The sequence below is a fragment of the Zalophus californianus genome, chromosome 6 (genome assembly GCF_009762305.2).
Source record: "Zalophus californianus isolate mZalCal1 chromosome 6, mZalCal1.pri.v2, whole genome shotgun sequence".
Taxonomy (NCBI): Eukaryota; Metazoa; Chordata; class Mammalia; order Carnivora; family Otariidae; genus Zalophus; species Zalophus californianus.
Genome location: NC_045600.1, coordinates 95,437,050 through 95,455,027, shown reverse-complemented (window position 1 = coordinate 95,455,027; position 17,978 = coordinate 95,437,050). Strand labels below are relative to the sequence as shown.

Sequence of the window (17,978 nt, the reverse complement as noted above, 5' to 3'; positions counted from 1 at the left end):
GTCGAAGAAGCTCTATTTTTTTAAAAGACATTCTCTTCTGAAAACCCTCAGTAAAAAAATAAAACAAACAAGTACAATAACTTGACTGAGAAGGAACTTTGGGCTTATTAGCTCCATCTATTGGCTGACTAACCATGAAACCGGACAGAGTAGGATTCAGTCAAGAGCAGAAGAAACAAGACACAGAATTTATGTTCAGGATTTATTCTGTAAAAGCTGCCTTTATACCCTGTCTCACCCTCTCTTCCCCATTCTGCTGTTCCCATTACTGCATCCATCCACTGTTAGGTGATGTGAATATCGTCTGTTCAATCTGAGGGACTGAGTACCTATTGAACATTAATCAATGGGGACAGAATTCCCTCAGGGAGCCATCTGCATGAGGTGCTGGAGGCCCCCTCAATCAAGTACAAGAAGAGAAGATGGGGACTGGCTGGGTTAGAGAAGTAAGTTTGCCTCGTCTGCATTGATTTATGGTTTGTGAAGGCAGCCATACCTCATAGAAGAGGATCACAAGACAATAAAATTGGTCTATTATAGAAAATGTCAGTGACATTCTATTTTTTTTCCTCCCTCCTGGCTACAGCTTGCATTCTCTCGAAAGTTTTCTTAAGGTCAGAGACAGGTGAGTTTAAAAAGAGACTTGATGGCACAAGAGTGACCCTGTGATCTCCTGGGAATGCTCTGGGGAATGAGGTTGACCAGCAGCACCTGCTTCAGTCTGTATTTCATCCTGATCTGGGTCACCAGAAACTTCTCAACCTCCTAGGTAGCATCTTTCCTTAATTTCACAAAGCGTAGCACTTAGCTGAACTTTCCGTGGTAGTGGCGCTAAATTCTTAATCATATTTGTTAAGTCACCTCGATGCAATTTGCCCTTCTGGCCCTCATTATTCTTTTAATTTTCTATTAAGTCCGATTTGTTAACTATAATCGTAGAGATGGCTCCAAGGAGAAAGAAACCCCGCAAGAGCCGCATGCTGCCAAAATGAAAGGCCACTGCCTGAAACATTCAGTTCTCCTTGTTATCTGCTGCCATAAAACTAAAAATAGCTGCTTGCTTTTACTGAATTCAGCCAGAGGACATCCCACCTTTGAGCTCTGTTTACACATTAAGAGGCTAGAGGTTTCGCTTTATTTTTCAAATTGTTGCAGGATGAGATATAACAATTACAACTTTCATTTAAAAGATATTTTCAAATTTAGAAAGTATTGAGCTGGTAGGTGGGGGGCTCCACTCCCAAACCTTATTACTTTAATTGTTCTGACTCCATTAATAAACTTCCTATCTAAATTCCCGCTGCCCTACAGATTCAGTAAATATAACTGGCAGCAGCAGATCCTTCTATTAAATAGAAAAAAAACTTTGCAAATTGCTTTAGGAAACAATTTTAGAACTAAAAGGAAGCTATGACTAGCTTACATTGTCCATTTTATTATCTAAGACATTTGATACATACTTTATAATTTGCTTTGTAATTGCTGGGAAAGAGATGAAAACAGTAGATTGATTCTCACTAATGTATTAACTAGTGAGTTATATCTCTATTTACAATAAAGAGAAAAGGTGAGACAGATCAGAAACTTGAACATAAAGCTTACCCTCCATACAACACCATCACCTTTTGATAAGATTATATATAAAATGTAAACATAAAGTCTAAATGTTAAAGAAAATTCTGAATGTTCGTTTAACACTACAAATTGGTCACCTACGTTTATGGATTACTGCATTCCTTAATACAATAGTACATTTGCTTGGGGCACCTGGGTGGCTCAGTCGTTAAGCGTCTGCCTTCGGCTCAGGTCATGATCCCAGGGTTCTGGGATCGAGCCCCGCATACAGCTCCCTGCTCGGCGGGAAGCCTGCTTCTCCTTCTCCCACTCCCCCTGCTTGTGTTCCCTCTCTCACTGTGTGTCTCTCTCTGTCAAATAAATAAAATCTTTAAAAAAACATAGTACATTTGCCGGTGGGGCAGAACAAGATGGCGGAAGAGAGGAGACCTGGATTTCGTCTGGTCTCGGGAATTCAGCTGAATAGGGATCAAACCATTCTGAACACCTATGAACTCAACAGGAGATCGAAGATAAGAATAGTAACAACACTCTGAACAGAAAAGCGACCACTTACTGGAAGGGAGGACGTGCGGAGAAGTGAATCCGAGGCGATATTCGGGAGGATAGACGGTGGGGGAGGGGGCCTCCGTCGGCCGCTTCTGGCAAGTGATAGAGCCGCGGAGCACAAAATCGGAACTTTTAGAAGTCGGCTCCGCTGAGGGACGTCGCTGCAGTGGCTAAGCGGGGGGTGGAATCCTCCCGGGACAGTGTGGACTCAGGACCCTCGGGATCCCAGAAAGACCGGGGGTGCCTGAGTGCGCCAGAGCTCCCAGGTATCAGAGCAGGGAAGCCGGCTGCAGAGACGGAGCCGAGGCGCGGGCTCTCAGCTCGGGGTTGCCATAAACTGTGATCCGCGGCCCAGTCGGGCCACTGCTCCTCCAGCAGGGACCCAACAAGCGGCAGATCCAGGGAGACTCCCCTTCCTCCCCTGGGAGGAGCGGCGCGGAAGCGCACAGCAGGGATCTGCTGGGTTTGGAGACTCCACACGGGGTCGGGTGCCAGACATAGAAACGCGCGGTCACAGGCCGGGTGAGCATGGAGTGCGGCTGGAGACCAGGGAGACGGGAGTGACTGATTTTCTCTGGGGGCGCACTGAGGAGCGGGGCCCTGAGTTCTCAGCTCCTCCGGGCGGAGATTGGGAGGCCACCATTTTCACCCTGGTCCTCCAGAGCTGTACAGAGAGCTTGCAGGGAACAAAAGCTCCTGAGAGCAAACCCGAGCAGCTTGCTTAGCCTGGTCTCATAAGGGCGGAGCAATTCCGCCTCCGGCAAAGACATTTGGGAACCACGGCAACAGGCCCCTCCCCTAGAAGATCAGCATGAACAGCCAGCAAGCCAAGACCAAGTTTACCGATCAAGGAGAACGGGAGAACTCCAGCACTAGGGGAATACTGCACATAGAATTCATGGCTTTTTTACCACAATTCATTAGTTTTTCAAAGTTGATTTTTTTAACTGTTTTTTTTTAATTTTTCTTTTTCCCTTTTTCAAACAACATCTTATCCCTTTTTAAAAAAAACATTTTTTATTTTTCACTTTTAGAGTCATATTTTTATCCCTTCATAGTAGTTACCCTTATTTTTGGCATATATATAAGTTGTTCTCTCTTTAAAATTTTGAGATACAATTTCTTCTAACAGATCAAAATATACCCTAAATCACTAGTGTATGGCTTTGTTCTAGTCTCCTGCCTGATCACAATCTCTCCCTTTTTTTTCCTTTTTTTTCTTTTTTCTTTTTCTTTTTAAATCTTGTTCTTTCTTTTTAAAAACAACTTTTTATCAACTCCTTTTATGAAATCGTTTATAATTTTCATCTTTACAGTCATCTGCCATCCCTTCATTGTATCAACCCTTATTTTGTACATATATAAGTCTTTCTTCCTTTAAAATTTTAGCAGGCACTTTCTTCTAACAGACCAAAATATGCCCAAAAGCTAGTGTGTGCCACTGACCTATGCACTAGCGTGATCATATTTGATCATATTCTGTTTTTGTTTTGTTTTGTTCTGTTTTTGTTTGTTTTTATCTTTTTCTTTTTCCTTTTTTCTTTTTTTCTCTTCTTTCTTTCCCTTTCTTGTCCCCTGGTTTCAGGTCTTTTCTAATTTGTATAGAGTATATTTGCTGGAGACATTGTTAACCTGTTAGCATTCTGTTCTCTCATTCATCTGTTCTCCTCTGGACAAAATGGCAAGATGAAAAATATCACCTCAGCAAAAAGAACAAGAGGTAGTACCGTCTGCCAGGGACCTACTCAATACTGACATTAGTACGATGTCGGACCTAGAGTTCAGAATCATGACTTTAAAGATACTAGCTGGGCTTGAAAAAAGTGTGGAAGTTATTAGAGAAACCGTTTCTGGAGAAATAAAAGAACTAAAATCTAACCAAGTCGAAATCAAAAAGTCTATTAATGAGCTGCAATCAAAAATGGGGGCACTAACTGCTAGGATAAATGAGGCAGAAGAGAGAATCAGCGATATAGAAGACCAAATGATGGAAAATAAAGAGACTGAGAAAAAGAGAGAGAAACAACTACAGGATCACGAGGGCAGAATTCGAGAGATAAGCGATACGATAAGATGAAACAACATTAAAATAATTGGGATCCCAGAAGAAGAAGAAAGAGAGAGAGGGGCAGAAGGTATATTGGAGCAAATAATAGCAGAGAACTTCCCTAATGTGGGGAAGGAAACAGGCATCAAAATCCAGGAGGCACAGAGAACCCCTCTCAAAATCAATAAAAATAGGTCAACACCCCAATATCTAATAGTAAAACTTATGAGTCTCAGAGACAAAGAGAAAATCCTGAAAGCAGCTCGGGAGAAGAGATATGTCACCTACAATGGTAGAAATATTAGATTGGAAACAGACGTATCCACAGAGAACTGGCAGGCCAGAAAGGACTGGCATGATATCTTCAGAGCACTAAACGAGAAAAATATGCAGCCAAGAATACTATATCCAGCTAGGCTATCATTGAAAATAGAAGGAGAGATAAAAAGCTTCCAGGACAAACAAAAACTAAAGGAATTTGCAAACACAAAACCAGCCCTCCAAGAAATATTGAAAGGGGTCCTCTAAGCAAAAAGAGAGCCTAAAAGCAGCGTAGATCAGAAAGGAACACAGACACTATAGAGTCACAGTCACCTTACAGGCAATACAATGGCACTATATTCATACCTTTCAATAGTTAACCTGAATGTAAATGGGCTAAATGCCCCAATCAAAAGACACAGGCTATCAGATCAGATTAAAAAACAAGACCCATCAATATGATGTCTGCAAGAGACTCATTTTAGACCCAAAGACACCTCCAGATTGAAAGTGAGGGGGTGGAAAACCATTTACCATGCTAATGGACACCAAAAGAAAGCTGGGGTGGCAATCCTTATATCAGACAAATTAGATTTTAAACCCAAGACTGTAATAAGAGATGAAGAAGGACACTATATCCTACTTAAAGGGTCTATCCAACAAGAAGATCTAACAATTGTAAATATCTATGCCCCTAACATGGGAGCAGCCAATTATATAAGGCAATTAATAACAAAAGCAAAGAAACACATTGACAACAATACAATAATAGTGGGGGACTTGAACACCCCCCCTCACTGAAATGGACAGATCATCTAAGCAAAAGATCAACAAGGAAATAAAGACTTTAAATGAAACACTGGACCAAAGGACTTTACAGACATATTCAGAACATTTCATCCCAAAGCAACAGAATACACATTCTTCTCTAGTGCCCATGGTACATTCTCCAGAATAGATCACATTCTAGGTCAAAAATCAGGTCTCAACCAGTACCAAAAGATTGGGATGATTCCCTGCATATTTTCAGACCAGAATGCTTTGAAACTAGAACTCAATCACAAGAGGAAAGTCAGAAAGAACTCAAATACATGGAGGCTAAAGAGCATCCTGCTAAAGAATGAATGGGTCAACCAGGAAATTAAAGAAGAATTAAAAAAATTCATGGAAACCAATGAAAATGAAAACACAACTGTTCAAAATCTTTGGGATACAGCAAAGGCAGTCCTGAGAGGAAAGTATATAGCAATATAAGCCTTTCTCAAGCAACAAGAAAGGTCTCAAATACACAACCTAACCCTACACCTAAAGGAGCTGGAGAAAGAACAGCAAATAAAGCCTAAACCCAGCAGGAGAAGAGAAATAATAAAGATCAGAGCAGAAATCAATGAACTAGAAACGAAAAGAACAGTAGAACAGATCAATGAAACTAGGAGCTGGTTCTTTGAAAGAATCAACAAGATTGATAAACCCCTGGCCAGACTTAAAAGAAAAGAGAAATGACCCAGATCAACAAAATCATGAATGAAAGAGGAGAGATCACAACCAACACCAAAGAAATACAAACAATTATAAGAACATATTATGAGCAACTCTATGCCAGCAAATTAGATAACCTGGAAGAAATGGGTGCATTCCTAGAGATGTATCAACTACCAAAACTGAACCAGGAAGAAATAGAAAACCTGAACAGACCTATAAACACTAAGGAAATTGAAGCAGTCATCAAAAATCTCCGAACAAACAAAAGCCCAGGGCCAGACGGCTTCCCAGGGGAATTCTATCAGACATTTAAAGAAGAATTAATACCTATTCTCCTGAAACTGTTCCAAAAAATAGAAATGGAAGGAAAACTTCCAAACTCATTTTATGAGGCCACCATTACCTTGATCCCCAAACCAGACAAAGACCCCATCAAAAAGGAGAATTACAGACCAATATCCTTGATGAACATGGATGCAAAAATTCTCACCAAAATACTAGCCAATAGGATCCAACAGTACATTAAAAGGATTATTCACCACGACCAAGTGGGATTTATCCCTGGCCTGCAAGGCTGGTTCAACATCCGCAAATCAATCAATGTGATACAATACATTAACAAAAGAATCATATGATCCTCTCAAGAGATGCAGAAAAAGCATTTGACAAAGTACAGGATCCTTTCTTGATCAAAACTTTTCAGAGTATAGGGATAGAGGGTATATACATCAATATCATAAAAGCCATCTATGAAAAACCTACAGCGAATATCATTCTCAACGGGGAAAAGCTGAGGGCTTTTCCCCTAAGGTCAGGAACGTGGCAGGGATGTCCACTCTCACCACTGCTATTCAACATAGTATTAGAAGTCCTAGCCACAGCAATCAGACAACAAAAAGAAATCAAAGGCATCCAAATCGACAAAGAGGAAGTCAAACTCTCACTCTTTGCAGATGATATGAATCTGTATGTGGAAAACCCAAAAGACTCCACCCCAAAACTGCTAGAACTCATACAGGAATTCAGTAAAGGAGCAGGATAGAAAATCAATGCACAGAAATCAGTGGCATTCCTATACACCAACAACAAGACAGAAGAGAGACAAATCAAGGAGTCGATCCCATTTACAATTGCACCCAAAACCATAAGATACCTAGGAATAAATTTAACCAAAGAGGCAAAGGATCTGTACTCAGAAAACTATAAAATACTCATGAAAGAAATTGAAGAAGACATGAAGAAATGGAAAAACGTTCCATGCTCATGGATTGGAAGAACAAACATTGTGAAGATATCAGTGCTACCTAGAGCAATCTACACATTCAATGCAATGCCCACCAAAATACCATCCACCTTTTTCAAAGAAATGGGACAAATAATCCGAAAATTTGTATGGAACCAGAAGAGACCCCGAATAGCCAGAGGAATACTGAAAAAGAAAAGCAAAGCTGGCGGCATCACAATTCCGGACATCCAGCTCTATTACAAAGCTGTCATCATCAAGACAGTATGGTACTGGCATAAAAACAGACACATAGATCAATGGAACAGAATAGAGAGCCCAGAAATGGACCCTCAACTCTATGGTCAACTCATCTTTGACAAAGCAGGAAAGAATGTCCAATGGAAAAAAGAGTCTCTTTAACAAATGGTGTTGGGAAAATTGGACAGCCACGTGCAGAAGAATGAAACTGGACCATTTCCTTACAGCACACACAAAAATAGACTCCAAATGGTTGAAAGACCTAAACATGAGACAGGAGTCCATCAAAATCCTAAAGGAGAACACAGGCAGCAACCTCTTCGACCTCAGCCACAGCAACTTTTTCGTAGAAACATCACCAAAGGCAAGGGAAGCCAGGGCAAAAATGAACTGGGATTTCATCAAGATAAAAAGCTTTTGCACAGCAAAAGAAACAGTCCACAAGACCAAAAGACAACCGACAGAATGGGAGAAAATATTTGCAAATGACATAACAGATAAAGGGCTAGTATCCAAAATCTATAAAGAACTTATCCAACTCAACACCCAAAGAACAAATGATCCAATCAAGAGATGGGCAGAAGACATGAACAGACATTTTTTCCAAAGAAGACATCCAAATGGCCAACAGACACCTGGAAAAGTGCTCAACATCGCTCTGCATCAGGGAAATCCAAATCAAAACCTCAATGAGATACCACCTCACACCAGTCAGAATGGCTAAAATTAACAAGTCAGGAAACGACAAATGTTGGCGGGGATGCGGAGAAAGGGGAACCCTCCTACACTGTTGGTGGGAATGCAAGCTGGTGCAACCACTCTGGAAAACAATATGGAGGTTCCTCAAACAGTTGAAAATAGAGCTACCATACGATCCAGCAACTGCACCACTGGGTATTTACCACAAAGATACAAATGTAGAGATCCGAAGGGGTACGTGCACCCCAATGTTTATAGCATCAATGTCCACAATAGCCAAACTGTGGAAATAGCCAAGATGTCCATCGACAGATGAATGGATAAGGAAGAAGTGGTATATATACACAATGGAATATTATTCAGCCATCAAAAGGAATGAGATCTTGCCATTTGAAATGACGTGGATGGAACTGGAGGGTGTTATGCTGAGTGAAATAAGTCAATCAGAGAAAGACATGTATCATATGACCTCGCTGATATGAGGAATTCTTAATCTCAGGAAACAAACTGAGGGTTGCTGGAGTGGTGGGGGGTGGGAGGGTTGGGGTGGCTGGGTGATAGACATTGGGGAGGGTATGTGCTATGGTGAGCGCTGTGAATTGTACAAGACTGATGAATCACGGATCTGTACTTCTGAAACAAATAATGCAATATATGTTAAGAAAAAAAAGAAGAAGAAGATAGCAGGAGGGGAAAAATGAAGGGGAGTAAGTCGGAGGGGGAGACGAACCATTAGAGATGATGGACTCTGAAAAACAAACTGAGGGTTCTAGTGGGGAGGTGGGTAGGGGGATGGGTTAGCCTGGTGATGGGTATTAAAGAGGGCACATTCTGCGTGGAGCATGGGGTGTTATGCACAAACAATGAATCATGGAACACTACAGCAAAAACTAATGATGTAATGTATGGTGATTAACATAACAATAAAAAATTATTAAAAAAATAGTACATTTGCTTGTAGGACTGAATGCTCTCTCAAGGCCCATTCAAACACATGGAATCCTTTGTGTCATCATGATTCAAAACATTTAGTAGATCAGTCAAATGTGTTGCACAGATAAGACAAAGGGGCATTTGGAGCCATTTCCTAATTACCTGGTTGCTGTTCTAAAAGCAAAGAATGGTAATTCTCAAAATGCGGTCCCCTGAGCAGATCACATCAGCTGGGAATTTGTTAGTAATGCAAATCATCAGGCCCCACCCAACCTACGGAATCAAAAAGTCTAGGGATGGAATTCAGCAATGTGTGTTTTAATCAGCTACCCAGGCAGTTCTGATGCATACTGAAGTTCAAGAACTACCAGCATAAAGTATTATTTCCTTTAAAGCGGTGCTCTTCAATCCCCTGTTGCCAGCAAGTATAAAGTTAAAAGGATAATGCTAAGAAAAATATGATAGGGGTTAATTTCTGTCCTCTCCAGTGGGGATTTGCTTAGCTGAAGACTAAGTCCTTATAGCTAATAGGTTTTACAATGACTTTCAGTCAGCAACATGCATACACTTTTGGGTCAGATGCAGTTTCTACCTTTTCGAATTCAACATTAAAAAAATGAAACAGGATAGAGACGATGCTTTTCTGAAACAAAAGAATAGTTAAATTGCTTATGAAAATATACACATGTTTAGGATAGGTGGGGTTATGTTCCAGATTCCATGGCCCTGTTCAGGAAAGTTTATCACAGTGAAATGTGTCAAGAGATTCAATTATTTTTGAGACATAGCAATGAAAATAATATTACCACTGTATCTAATGAGTTTGCTTTGTGGCCAGCAGAATAAGAGAATTTAGCTAAGCAAACGAATGCCCCTATTTCCCCTAAATGTCTTAATGATGGCTAACTCCTAGCATCTGAAGTACTGTCAGGAAGTTAGCAGGGTTATGGATAATTATGGATTCGACCATTCAGGACAATTATACCAATGCAATATTGTGAAGGAGTAATGCCTCTTCTGCTTACACAGCATGGTCATAATTCTTCTAAATCAATTACTACAAGTTCTCCAGAGCTTCATAACCAATATCTTATGACTTCCTGAAATGAAATTAAATTTTGGATTATCTGATTTTCTTTTTCATGTACTTAATACAAATTAGATTGCAGATCAAGGAAATGCAATGGAGTCCTTTTCATAGGCTGTAGCATTTTTATGAAAAAATGAATACAGGGTGTATGTTTATTTGCAATTGCTCTGCACTGAATTATACTAAGTTATACTGAGTTTAATAAGCTATTAAAATAATGTAAACCAAAATATATCTGTTTTACTTTTGAGGTATTTGAGCTATCTGAGAATGATAAAATTATCATTCACCAATAATGAAAATGATTACCTGGCATCCAGACAATCATTTTGCCATTACTGTGTCATAAAGGGACCGATAATGCAGTAGGGTGATTGTGGTGTACATAATTTAACTTCTAGAACAAGTCAGTCCATACCATGGGTTGGCTACTTTATCTGGTTTAGCGTAGTGTGTCCCAAAATATGCACACGAAAAATCATGTGAGATGCTTTATATATATTTTAAAAAAAAACAGACTCTGGGCCTCATTTCGAAGGTTATGTTTGTTTCCTGGCTCATGTGAGTTATTGTATTTTTTACATTCTTTACAGTAATCAGAGTTGTTATGCCAAACACATGCTCTTCGTTTTTACGCAAGGAAGTGTGTGGGAAAGTCACGATATAGGAGAAATTTAGTGGTTTGCTTTCCCTTTTCTTTCTAAATAGGGCACTAGGTAAAAAAAGAAAAATGTGCCCACATGGTCTCCAGGATATTGTGCATGCAGGTGGTAACAGTGTCTGGTTGGGACTGCTTATGGAGCCACTGACAAAAAACAGCATCACCCCTAGACTATCAGAGTGTTAGGCCAACTTGGACTCCAGAAAGAGTGTTTTTTTTTCCCACCTTAAAAAAAAAAAAAAAAAAAAAAAGGTTTTCAACATTATTTCTGTTTCCAAAAGGAAAAGAGGCTGATCCTATCAGGAGAGAAGAGCTGCCCCAACAGCGGTCGGTTCAAGTGGCAGAGAGCTACAGCATCATGCAACCGGGCCTGCAAGTGGTCAGCACTTGGCAGATGGTAGGAGAGGCAAGCCATGCTGCTATTAGGAGCCAACTAATAAACACATGGCATCCAAAACTATTTTGAGCAAGTACACAAGCAATTAATCATTTGCTAATTAGATTTCTGTAGCAAGAAGTGCACATCCTAGAACAGGTGATAGGGGACAAAATTTAAGAAACTCCTTAAAGGAGAAGAACTAGACAGGGAAGCTTCCTGCAACACAGTCAAGGTTTTATAACGAGTTCCACAGTGAGAGAAGAACTGGCATCAGAACATACTGAGTTCCCTCTCAAGGCCACCGAGCATGCCCGCGTTAAGTGCTGGATAAACTTCTCATATCAAAGGGTAAATTCTGTCATTCTCAATAAAATCCTTTTCCATCTTTATAAAATCCCCAAGTTAAGGAACCCATGTAGATACTGCCATATACAGGTAACTGGACTGGAAGGAGTTCAGCCTATTATTTTGAGATTCTGGTGCCCAGAGGAGGTCGAGGGTAGGAACTAGCAACTCTAACATAAGTCTGTGTTAATCACGGTTCTTTCTCTTTGGAGGCTCAATGTGACACCCAGACTTGAGTTTAGGTCTTGCTTTCTCCTGATAGTTCATCGATTCCCATGCCAGTGTTGACTGGGCCTGCCGAAAGCTTTTTCTGGTAACAGAGGATGAGGTGAAAGTTGAAAGTAATAAGATCAAAGAAACTGTGCATAGAAAGGAGACAGAACATCAAAAGATGATCCAGAGAGGGAGGGCCAAGGGGTGTATCAGATTTAAAGGCAGGAAAACAAAGGAGTTAGGGTCCATGCTGTCCCCCTAACAAATTACACTGTTAGAAACTGGACATTCATTTCATTCATTGAATTGCATTCTCCCTTTAAATTATGTATGGGGAATTTAGCAACTGACCTTACAAGAGTCACGAGGGCAGAAGGCACCAACACCAGTATTTCTTTCTTCATTACTTTCTCCAGTGAGAAGAGTTCTATGATTTAGCTATACAGTTGTAGCCAAATTTGTAATGTGAAACCCACACATTGCAAACCAGCAATTTTATGTGAGATAAAGAATCCATTCTTGTTTGGTGAACAAGCTGCCCCACAACATTTTTGGTTGGTGAGTGGCTTGGCCCACATACCTTCCTTTAAGGACAGGTCTGATTTGTCTTGTTAATATTCAGCTCAGCAGGATATTACTCACATTTGAGTCCAACCATGGAATAGTGAGGAAATAGAAGTAGCATTAGGAGAAATTTCTGGAAATGTGGCATTTTAAATATAAGTTTATCTTTCCATGATTTGTAATCTTTAGAATTCAGTAAAAGGAGGCAGAATTTCCCGTAAGAAATCGGTGATCTCTTCATGGCTCTTCAAACTGTAAGTGGACTTAAAGTCTGAATATAAAACATCACTAAAATTAAAAAGGAGATCATCCAACTATGATCCCCAATTGTTTGTGCTCACCTAATTTAGGAAAGAATTCAAAAATGAGACTCATGCCCTCGCACTGCAAAAACCATTAACACACCATAGGGAATGCAGCCTTATTGTATACAACATAAACGGATACTGCAGCAGCAGCAGAGCTCATGAAGGTTCATTTTTGAAGTTCTGTACCTTCACACACATCTCCTAGTGCTTCTCGTTTGTAGGATACTAAATAGCAAGTTCAGTTTCAAAGGACTGATGCTCTCTTAAGAGAGGGAAACGTACAAATGTCTCCTTGGGGTTAACAGCAACACCAGGTGTGAAGAAGCCCAGTCTTAAAAGAAGCATTTTCAGCCTTGTACATTTAGAAATAAAAGGGATCTTTGCTTTGAAATCCAACCTCACTTCACGTACATCTGGTACACTTACCACAATAAGGAACACTGTAACTGAAATCTTAAACAGAAATATTTCTACATTCTAGCTGCCCTTGTGTTTGTTTTAGGGAGGGGTGGGGCTGGGAGAATGCCAGCTCCATGACCTTCCCTCTTGGCACCAACTCCAGTCCCGAAGTCCCTGGACGCTCATGGTGGTTCGTGAAAGACTGTGGCAACAGCAGGAGGCATGTGCACAGCTAATATTTCACTGTCTGCCTGATCCAAACAAGCAAATGAGAATAAGTAAGAAGTGCAATGGTCTTTAGGTTTGGGGGAAACAGCCAGGTAAAGGATAAGATGCTTACTATCACAAACCTCATAAAAGAATCTTTCTCCTTCCTTCTTCTGCTCGGGAATTGCAAGTCAAAGATGTTGGACAAAGACACGACACATTACAGACACAGCACGCAACACATTGTGACAAGAGATTTTTAGATGTGAACAATAAACCACCGATACACCAAAAATTGCTAGCACCACAAAGCAAATTTCAGAACAAAAACTTTTATATCAAGTTGACATTGCACAATATGGTGAAAAAAAATCTGGAGTTTGTAGAACTTAACAGATCATTAGCATATATGTATATATTTGTGTATATATGAATATATCTATATATACACACTACAAAAGGCTACTGACCACCTCCCTCCTCCCATTCACACTTTTCTGTTGTGGTTAATGACCACTTTAGTTATTAATGCAATTTTAAATTATTATTTCCTGTTCTTTAGTTAACCCATGTAAAAAAACTTGACTTACACTTTGCATAGCAAAGAGATATGCTGCTAATGATCTCTAAGTAGATATTTGGCAAATGCAGGCATAAAAATATACCCACCTCTTTCCCTCCCATGGATTCAAACATTTTTTCCAGCTGGACCCGCAGTTGCTGAATATTGTTCATCAATATACAGGGCTACAAATAAAGCAAAAAAACAAAAAGAAAAGGTGGTGTGAGAATCCTTCATACGACAAATTATTGAATGAGTTTAACCTTAAATGTGATAAGTATACAACTATCACCGAAGTCCTATTATATTTGGCAAACAGAATAATTCTGCTATTTTCATTATACTTTTTAAAAGTTAAGAATGGAAGGGGGAAATATTACCACTTTGGGGAATGCAATTCAATAATATACCCAGACAATAAACGACTGGGGACTTACTACTAATATTTCTTTTACTATTAACATTGAGCCAAATTCTGTTTTTAAAGATTTACTTTAAGAAAAAGTTAATAGTTTAACTTTTCCATTATTCCACCATTTATAAAACCAAACACCATCTGAATTTTAAAAATCCAAGGGGGGAAAAAAAGGTGCCTTTAATAGATTCTCTTTGGCTATAGATAAAGTCTGCACATTGGTACTCAAGGCCCTTAGTTCTCTGGCTCCAAACTAGTTTTTCCTTCCCATCTCTGTCTACTGCACTATGAGTAACTTCCCCCTTTAAGCAGCTTATTCCTCCCAAAACATCTGTACTTTCTAAACTCTGACTTGGCTTGGCATGTGGCCTCGTCACGTGAACCTCGTTGCCTATTTGAATCATATCCATCATTCCAGGTTTGAGCTTTCTCTTTCCCAGACTATATCCTTGTCACTCACTTGACAGTTGTTTTATTTAACTTTACATTTATATTGCTATTCACTGTCTCACCCACTGACCTTAAATACACCGTACATGCTGCTATGTCTTCTGCTCTTTCTTATTCCCGGAGTCCTGCACAGAGCCTTCCATAGAATACATGCTTAAAAATGTTTTTTGACTCAGTGTTTCCAAGGAGGCAGAAATAGAACAATAACACAAAGATGGAAAGCTTTGTGACAGGACTACATGTGGACTTAGAGTAATAGGAATTAGTTTATAACTGGAAAATAGAATTGAAAATAGTTATAGAATAATTTAATATTTCTTGCCTTCTGATCCAAAAAGCCAGTTGATTTGGGGGAGGAAAACAGTGAAAGAAAAGAAAATGGATATATCTTCCAAATTTCTGGGAAATGAGCCAATAATGAATTAGGCATAGAAAGGACTCACAGGACATCAGAGAGGTGTTAGCACTCATCAGTAGAAAGATTTTATTATTGTTTCAACCACATTACTGACCTTTGAAAAACTTTCTACTTGATTCTTAAAGTGACCACATCCTAACTTCGATTTATGAAAACAATTTTAAACTTTGATTCCGGTCACATAAATATTTTATTTCTCTAACACCGATATCTGAGATTTATATGCCATAGATTCTGTTCAGCAAGCTGAACCACAATATTCCACCAATGATTCCCCAGCTGTGACTGAGAGCCACTTGGATCTGGACTTAGTCTTTCCACAGTGTGTGTGGTCAGGGATTTAGCATCTTGACCCAAAGGCAAAGTGAACCCTCACTAGGGGGTAGGGTCATTGGGATTTTCTTTTTTCTTTCTCTTTATCTCTTTCTTTCTTTCTTCTTTTTTTTCATTGCAGAGGGGAAAGATTTGGCTTGAATTTGACAGTCTTACCAGGGAGAAAATGAAGGTCAAAGAAAGACCATGACTCTTAATGAGAAGCAGGAAGAACACATGGGTAAAAGTTTGTATCACTCTGCTCCCCAAGGGTCTAAGTTAGCTAGGTAGACTCTTCTATGATTATTAGATATTAAGCTTATCTTTTTTGGCACATATAACAGTACTTTAGTACCAGCTGTATAAACAAAAACCAACCTCCAAGCCTTTTTTATATGACCATTTCCAATGGAAAAGAACAACCAAGAAACAGAATGAACTATAGGCTCACTTGGCATGGATTGCTATTGACCCCAGGTAAGGCTACATATAAAAAAAAAAAAAAAAAAGATGCAGTTATCCAGAGAGAGAGAAAAATAAAATATGAGACTCTTCTCTTTCATTGAGCTTTCTCTGACTTTGAAATGTTGAAATATCAATTTTATTGAATGAATTTATCAAATCATTTTGAGGACTGAATTACACAAATCTACCTTAAACCTAATCTGGAAACAGCTTTTCTTTCTTTCTTTCTTTTTTTTTTAGTTACTGAAAACAAAACAGAAAACACACACAGTAAAGAGAACATTAACCTAATTGAGAAGTATCATTTGTTGATGAGTTTAGTTAGATAAAATAATCTATGTTGAAGTTGTCATCTTTTTATTTATATGTAATTTGGCTTTTCCCCTAAAAATATCATATGCATTTCATCTGATCTAAATCTGGAACAAAGTTAGGAACCTAAACTACAATGAATATGAAAGTTCTTTTGGGACTAGGGCCATTTCTATATGACCAAAGTGTGTTTCTGAGTTGAAAAAGATTTTTAAAAATATTCAAAATCGAGTAATTCTGATTTGTGTTTCATTGCTATATTTTGGAGTATGAGAAAATGGATTTAAAAACTTGTGATCCATTTTCAATGTAAAACATCACAGCTAGAAAAAAAATTATTCTGTCACAGACATTTTAACTGTCATCTTTAATTCTGACCCGTGGGAAAGCAAATGTTATGGTCATCTCTGAAAGGATATCTCTCTTCAAAAGTTTATAGATCAATCTGCAGATATAATAGGTATATGGCCATAAATATGCTGAGAAAAAAAAAACTTTTAATGTTCTTGATACTGAAATAGTTATATGTACAAAGGCGAATGTACAAAAGAATTTCTTCAACTTATCTCAGCTGAAAGCATAAACTAAGCAGTTAATTGTTATTCTTTCATGGAAAAGCTGAAATGAGGCTTGGCATTTGAATGATATCATTAAGATATCAGGACCTAGGAAAGAAAAGCATTGAGGAAAAATTCTGTGCTGTAACATTTGCAACGGTGTTTTCTTTCTTTATAAATACTTGATTTTAAAAGTATAAAATATATGGAAAAATACAAATAATAATATAATAAACATTGATTTATGATTTGTTTCTCCAATGTTTTCAAAAATAAACTATAGAATGTTAACTCATAATATAGCAAAAAGTCTGTGGGGGTCTTTAAGTTTGATTTTCTTTTCTGAATGACAAGAACTATCCCTGGTAATTCATAGCTACCTTTTTAAAACTTTCAAGTTGGCTATCTTGATATATCAGAATTTTTCCTGAAATTATCTGGCACTGTTTTGATTTTCAACATATTACTTTTCACATGTATTATAAATTTAATTGTAAATATATGCTCTGAGTAAATAAATATTCTATCTTGCCTATTAGAGTATAATCAATGGCAGTTAGAAATCACTGCTGAGATATCTGGGAATTTTAATAAAATTTCTGGGCAGCATATTAATTTAAGGGAAAGAAGTATCTTCTGGGACCCTCAAGAACCATTAAGACTGACTTACATTAATGAGCTGTCAGCAAGAGGTCAATGAGGTTTCAGCGAGAATTTTCTTTTGCCTGATAGTGGGAACTAATTTTTTGAGAAGGAAAAAACTGATTTTCCTCTTTAAAAATCTAGTACTAACTTTTGAATATATTTTTTCAGTGTTTAAAAAAAATTCCTATAATGTTACCAATATATTTCTCCTAAAATGACATTTGGCGAATAGGAAAGATTTCACCTTCCACCATAGACTACGACTAATTATACTCCAAATCACTTTAGTTTATCTTGCTTCTCTTTGTGTCTTTTATTAAGTTGCAATGCTGGTTTGAATTTTATAAAGATTTTTTTAATCATCCAAAAAATAAAAGGCTAAGTTAATGATTTGGAGTAGAAACCAGCATTATTTCTTACATTAACTATCTTTCTCAATTTGAAAACTGAAAGATAAATTGTACTCACTTTGCTACCAGTGTCCAAACTACACTATAGGTATCAACATAAACAAGTTTTTAATTCCTAGTTCTCAGCTTCAATGTTTTATGAGTATGTGGGTTTTTAATTGTTTATGTGAGTCTTGTTCCTTATCGTCAAAAACCACAAGTTGGCTGGCACTGAGATGCTCTCAACCTTCCTCTGAA

General features: G+C 38.4%; 1 protein-coding gene across 12 annotated transcripts in view; it reads right to left on the bottom strand.

Moving 5' to 3' along the window:
* UNC13C (unc-13 homolog C) overlaps positions 1-17,978 on the bottom strand; it is a 650,938-nt gene that overhangs the window by 99,781 nt on the left and 533,179 nt on the right. For 10 of the 12 annotated variants that reach the window (XM_027572007.2, XM_027572015.2, XM_027572013.2 and 7 more), the window contains 2 exons: positions 13,865-13,942; positions 13,339-13,368 (listed from right to left, as the gene is read on the bottom strand). In XM_027572007.2, coding sequence (XP_027427808.1) covers positions 13,339-13,368; positions 13,865-13,942 — 108 coding nt within the window. The remainder of the gene's footprint in view (positions 1-13,338; positions 13,369-13,864; positions 13,943-17,978) is intronic. The other 2 variants (XM_027572017.2, XM_027572018.2) reach the window with 1 other exon arrangement.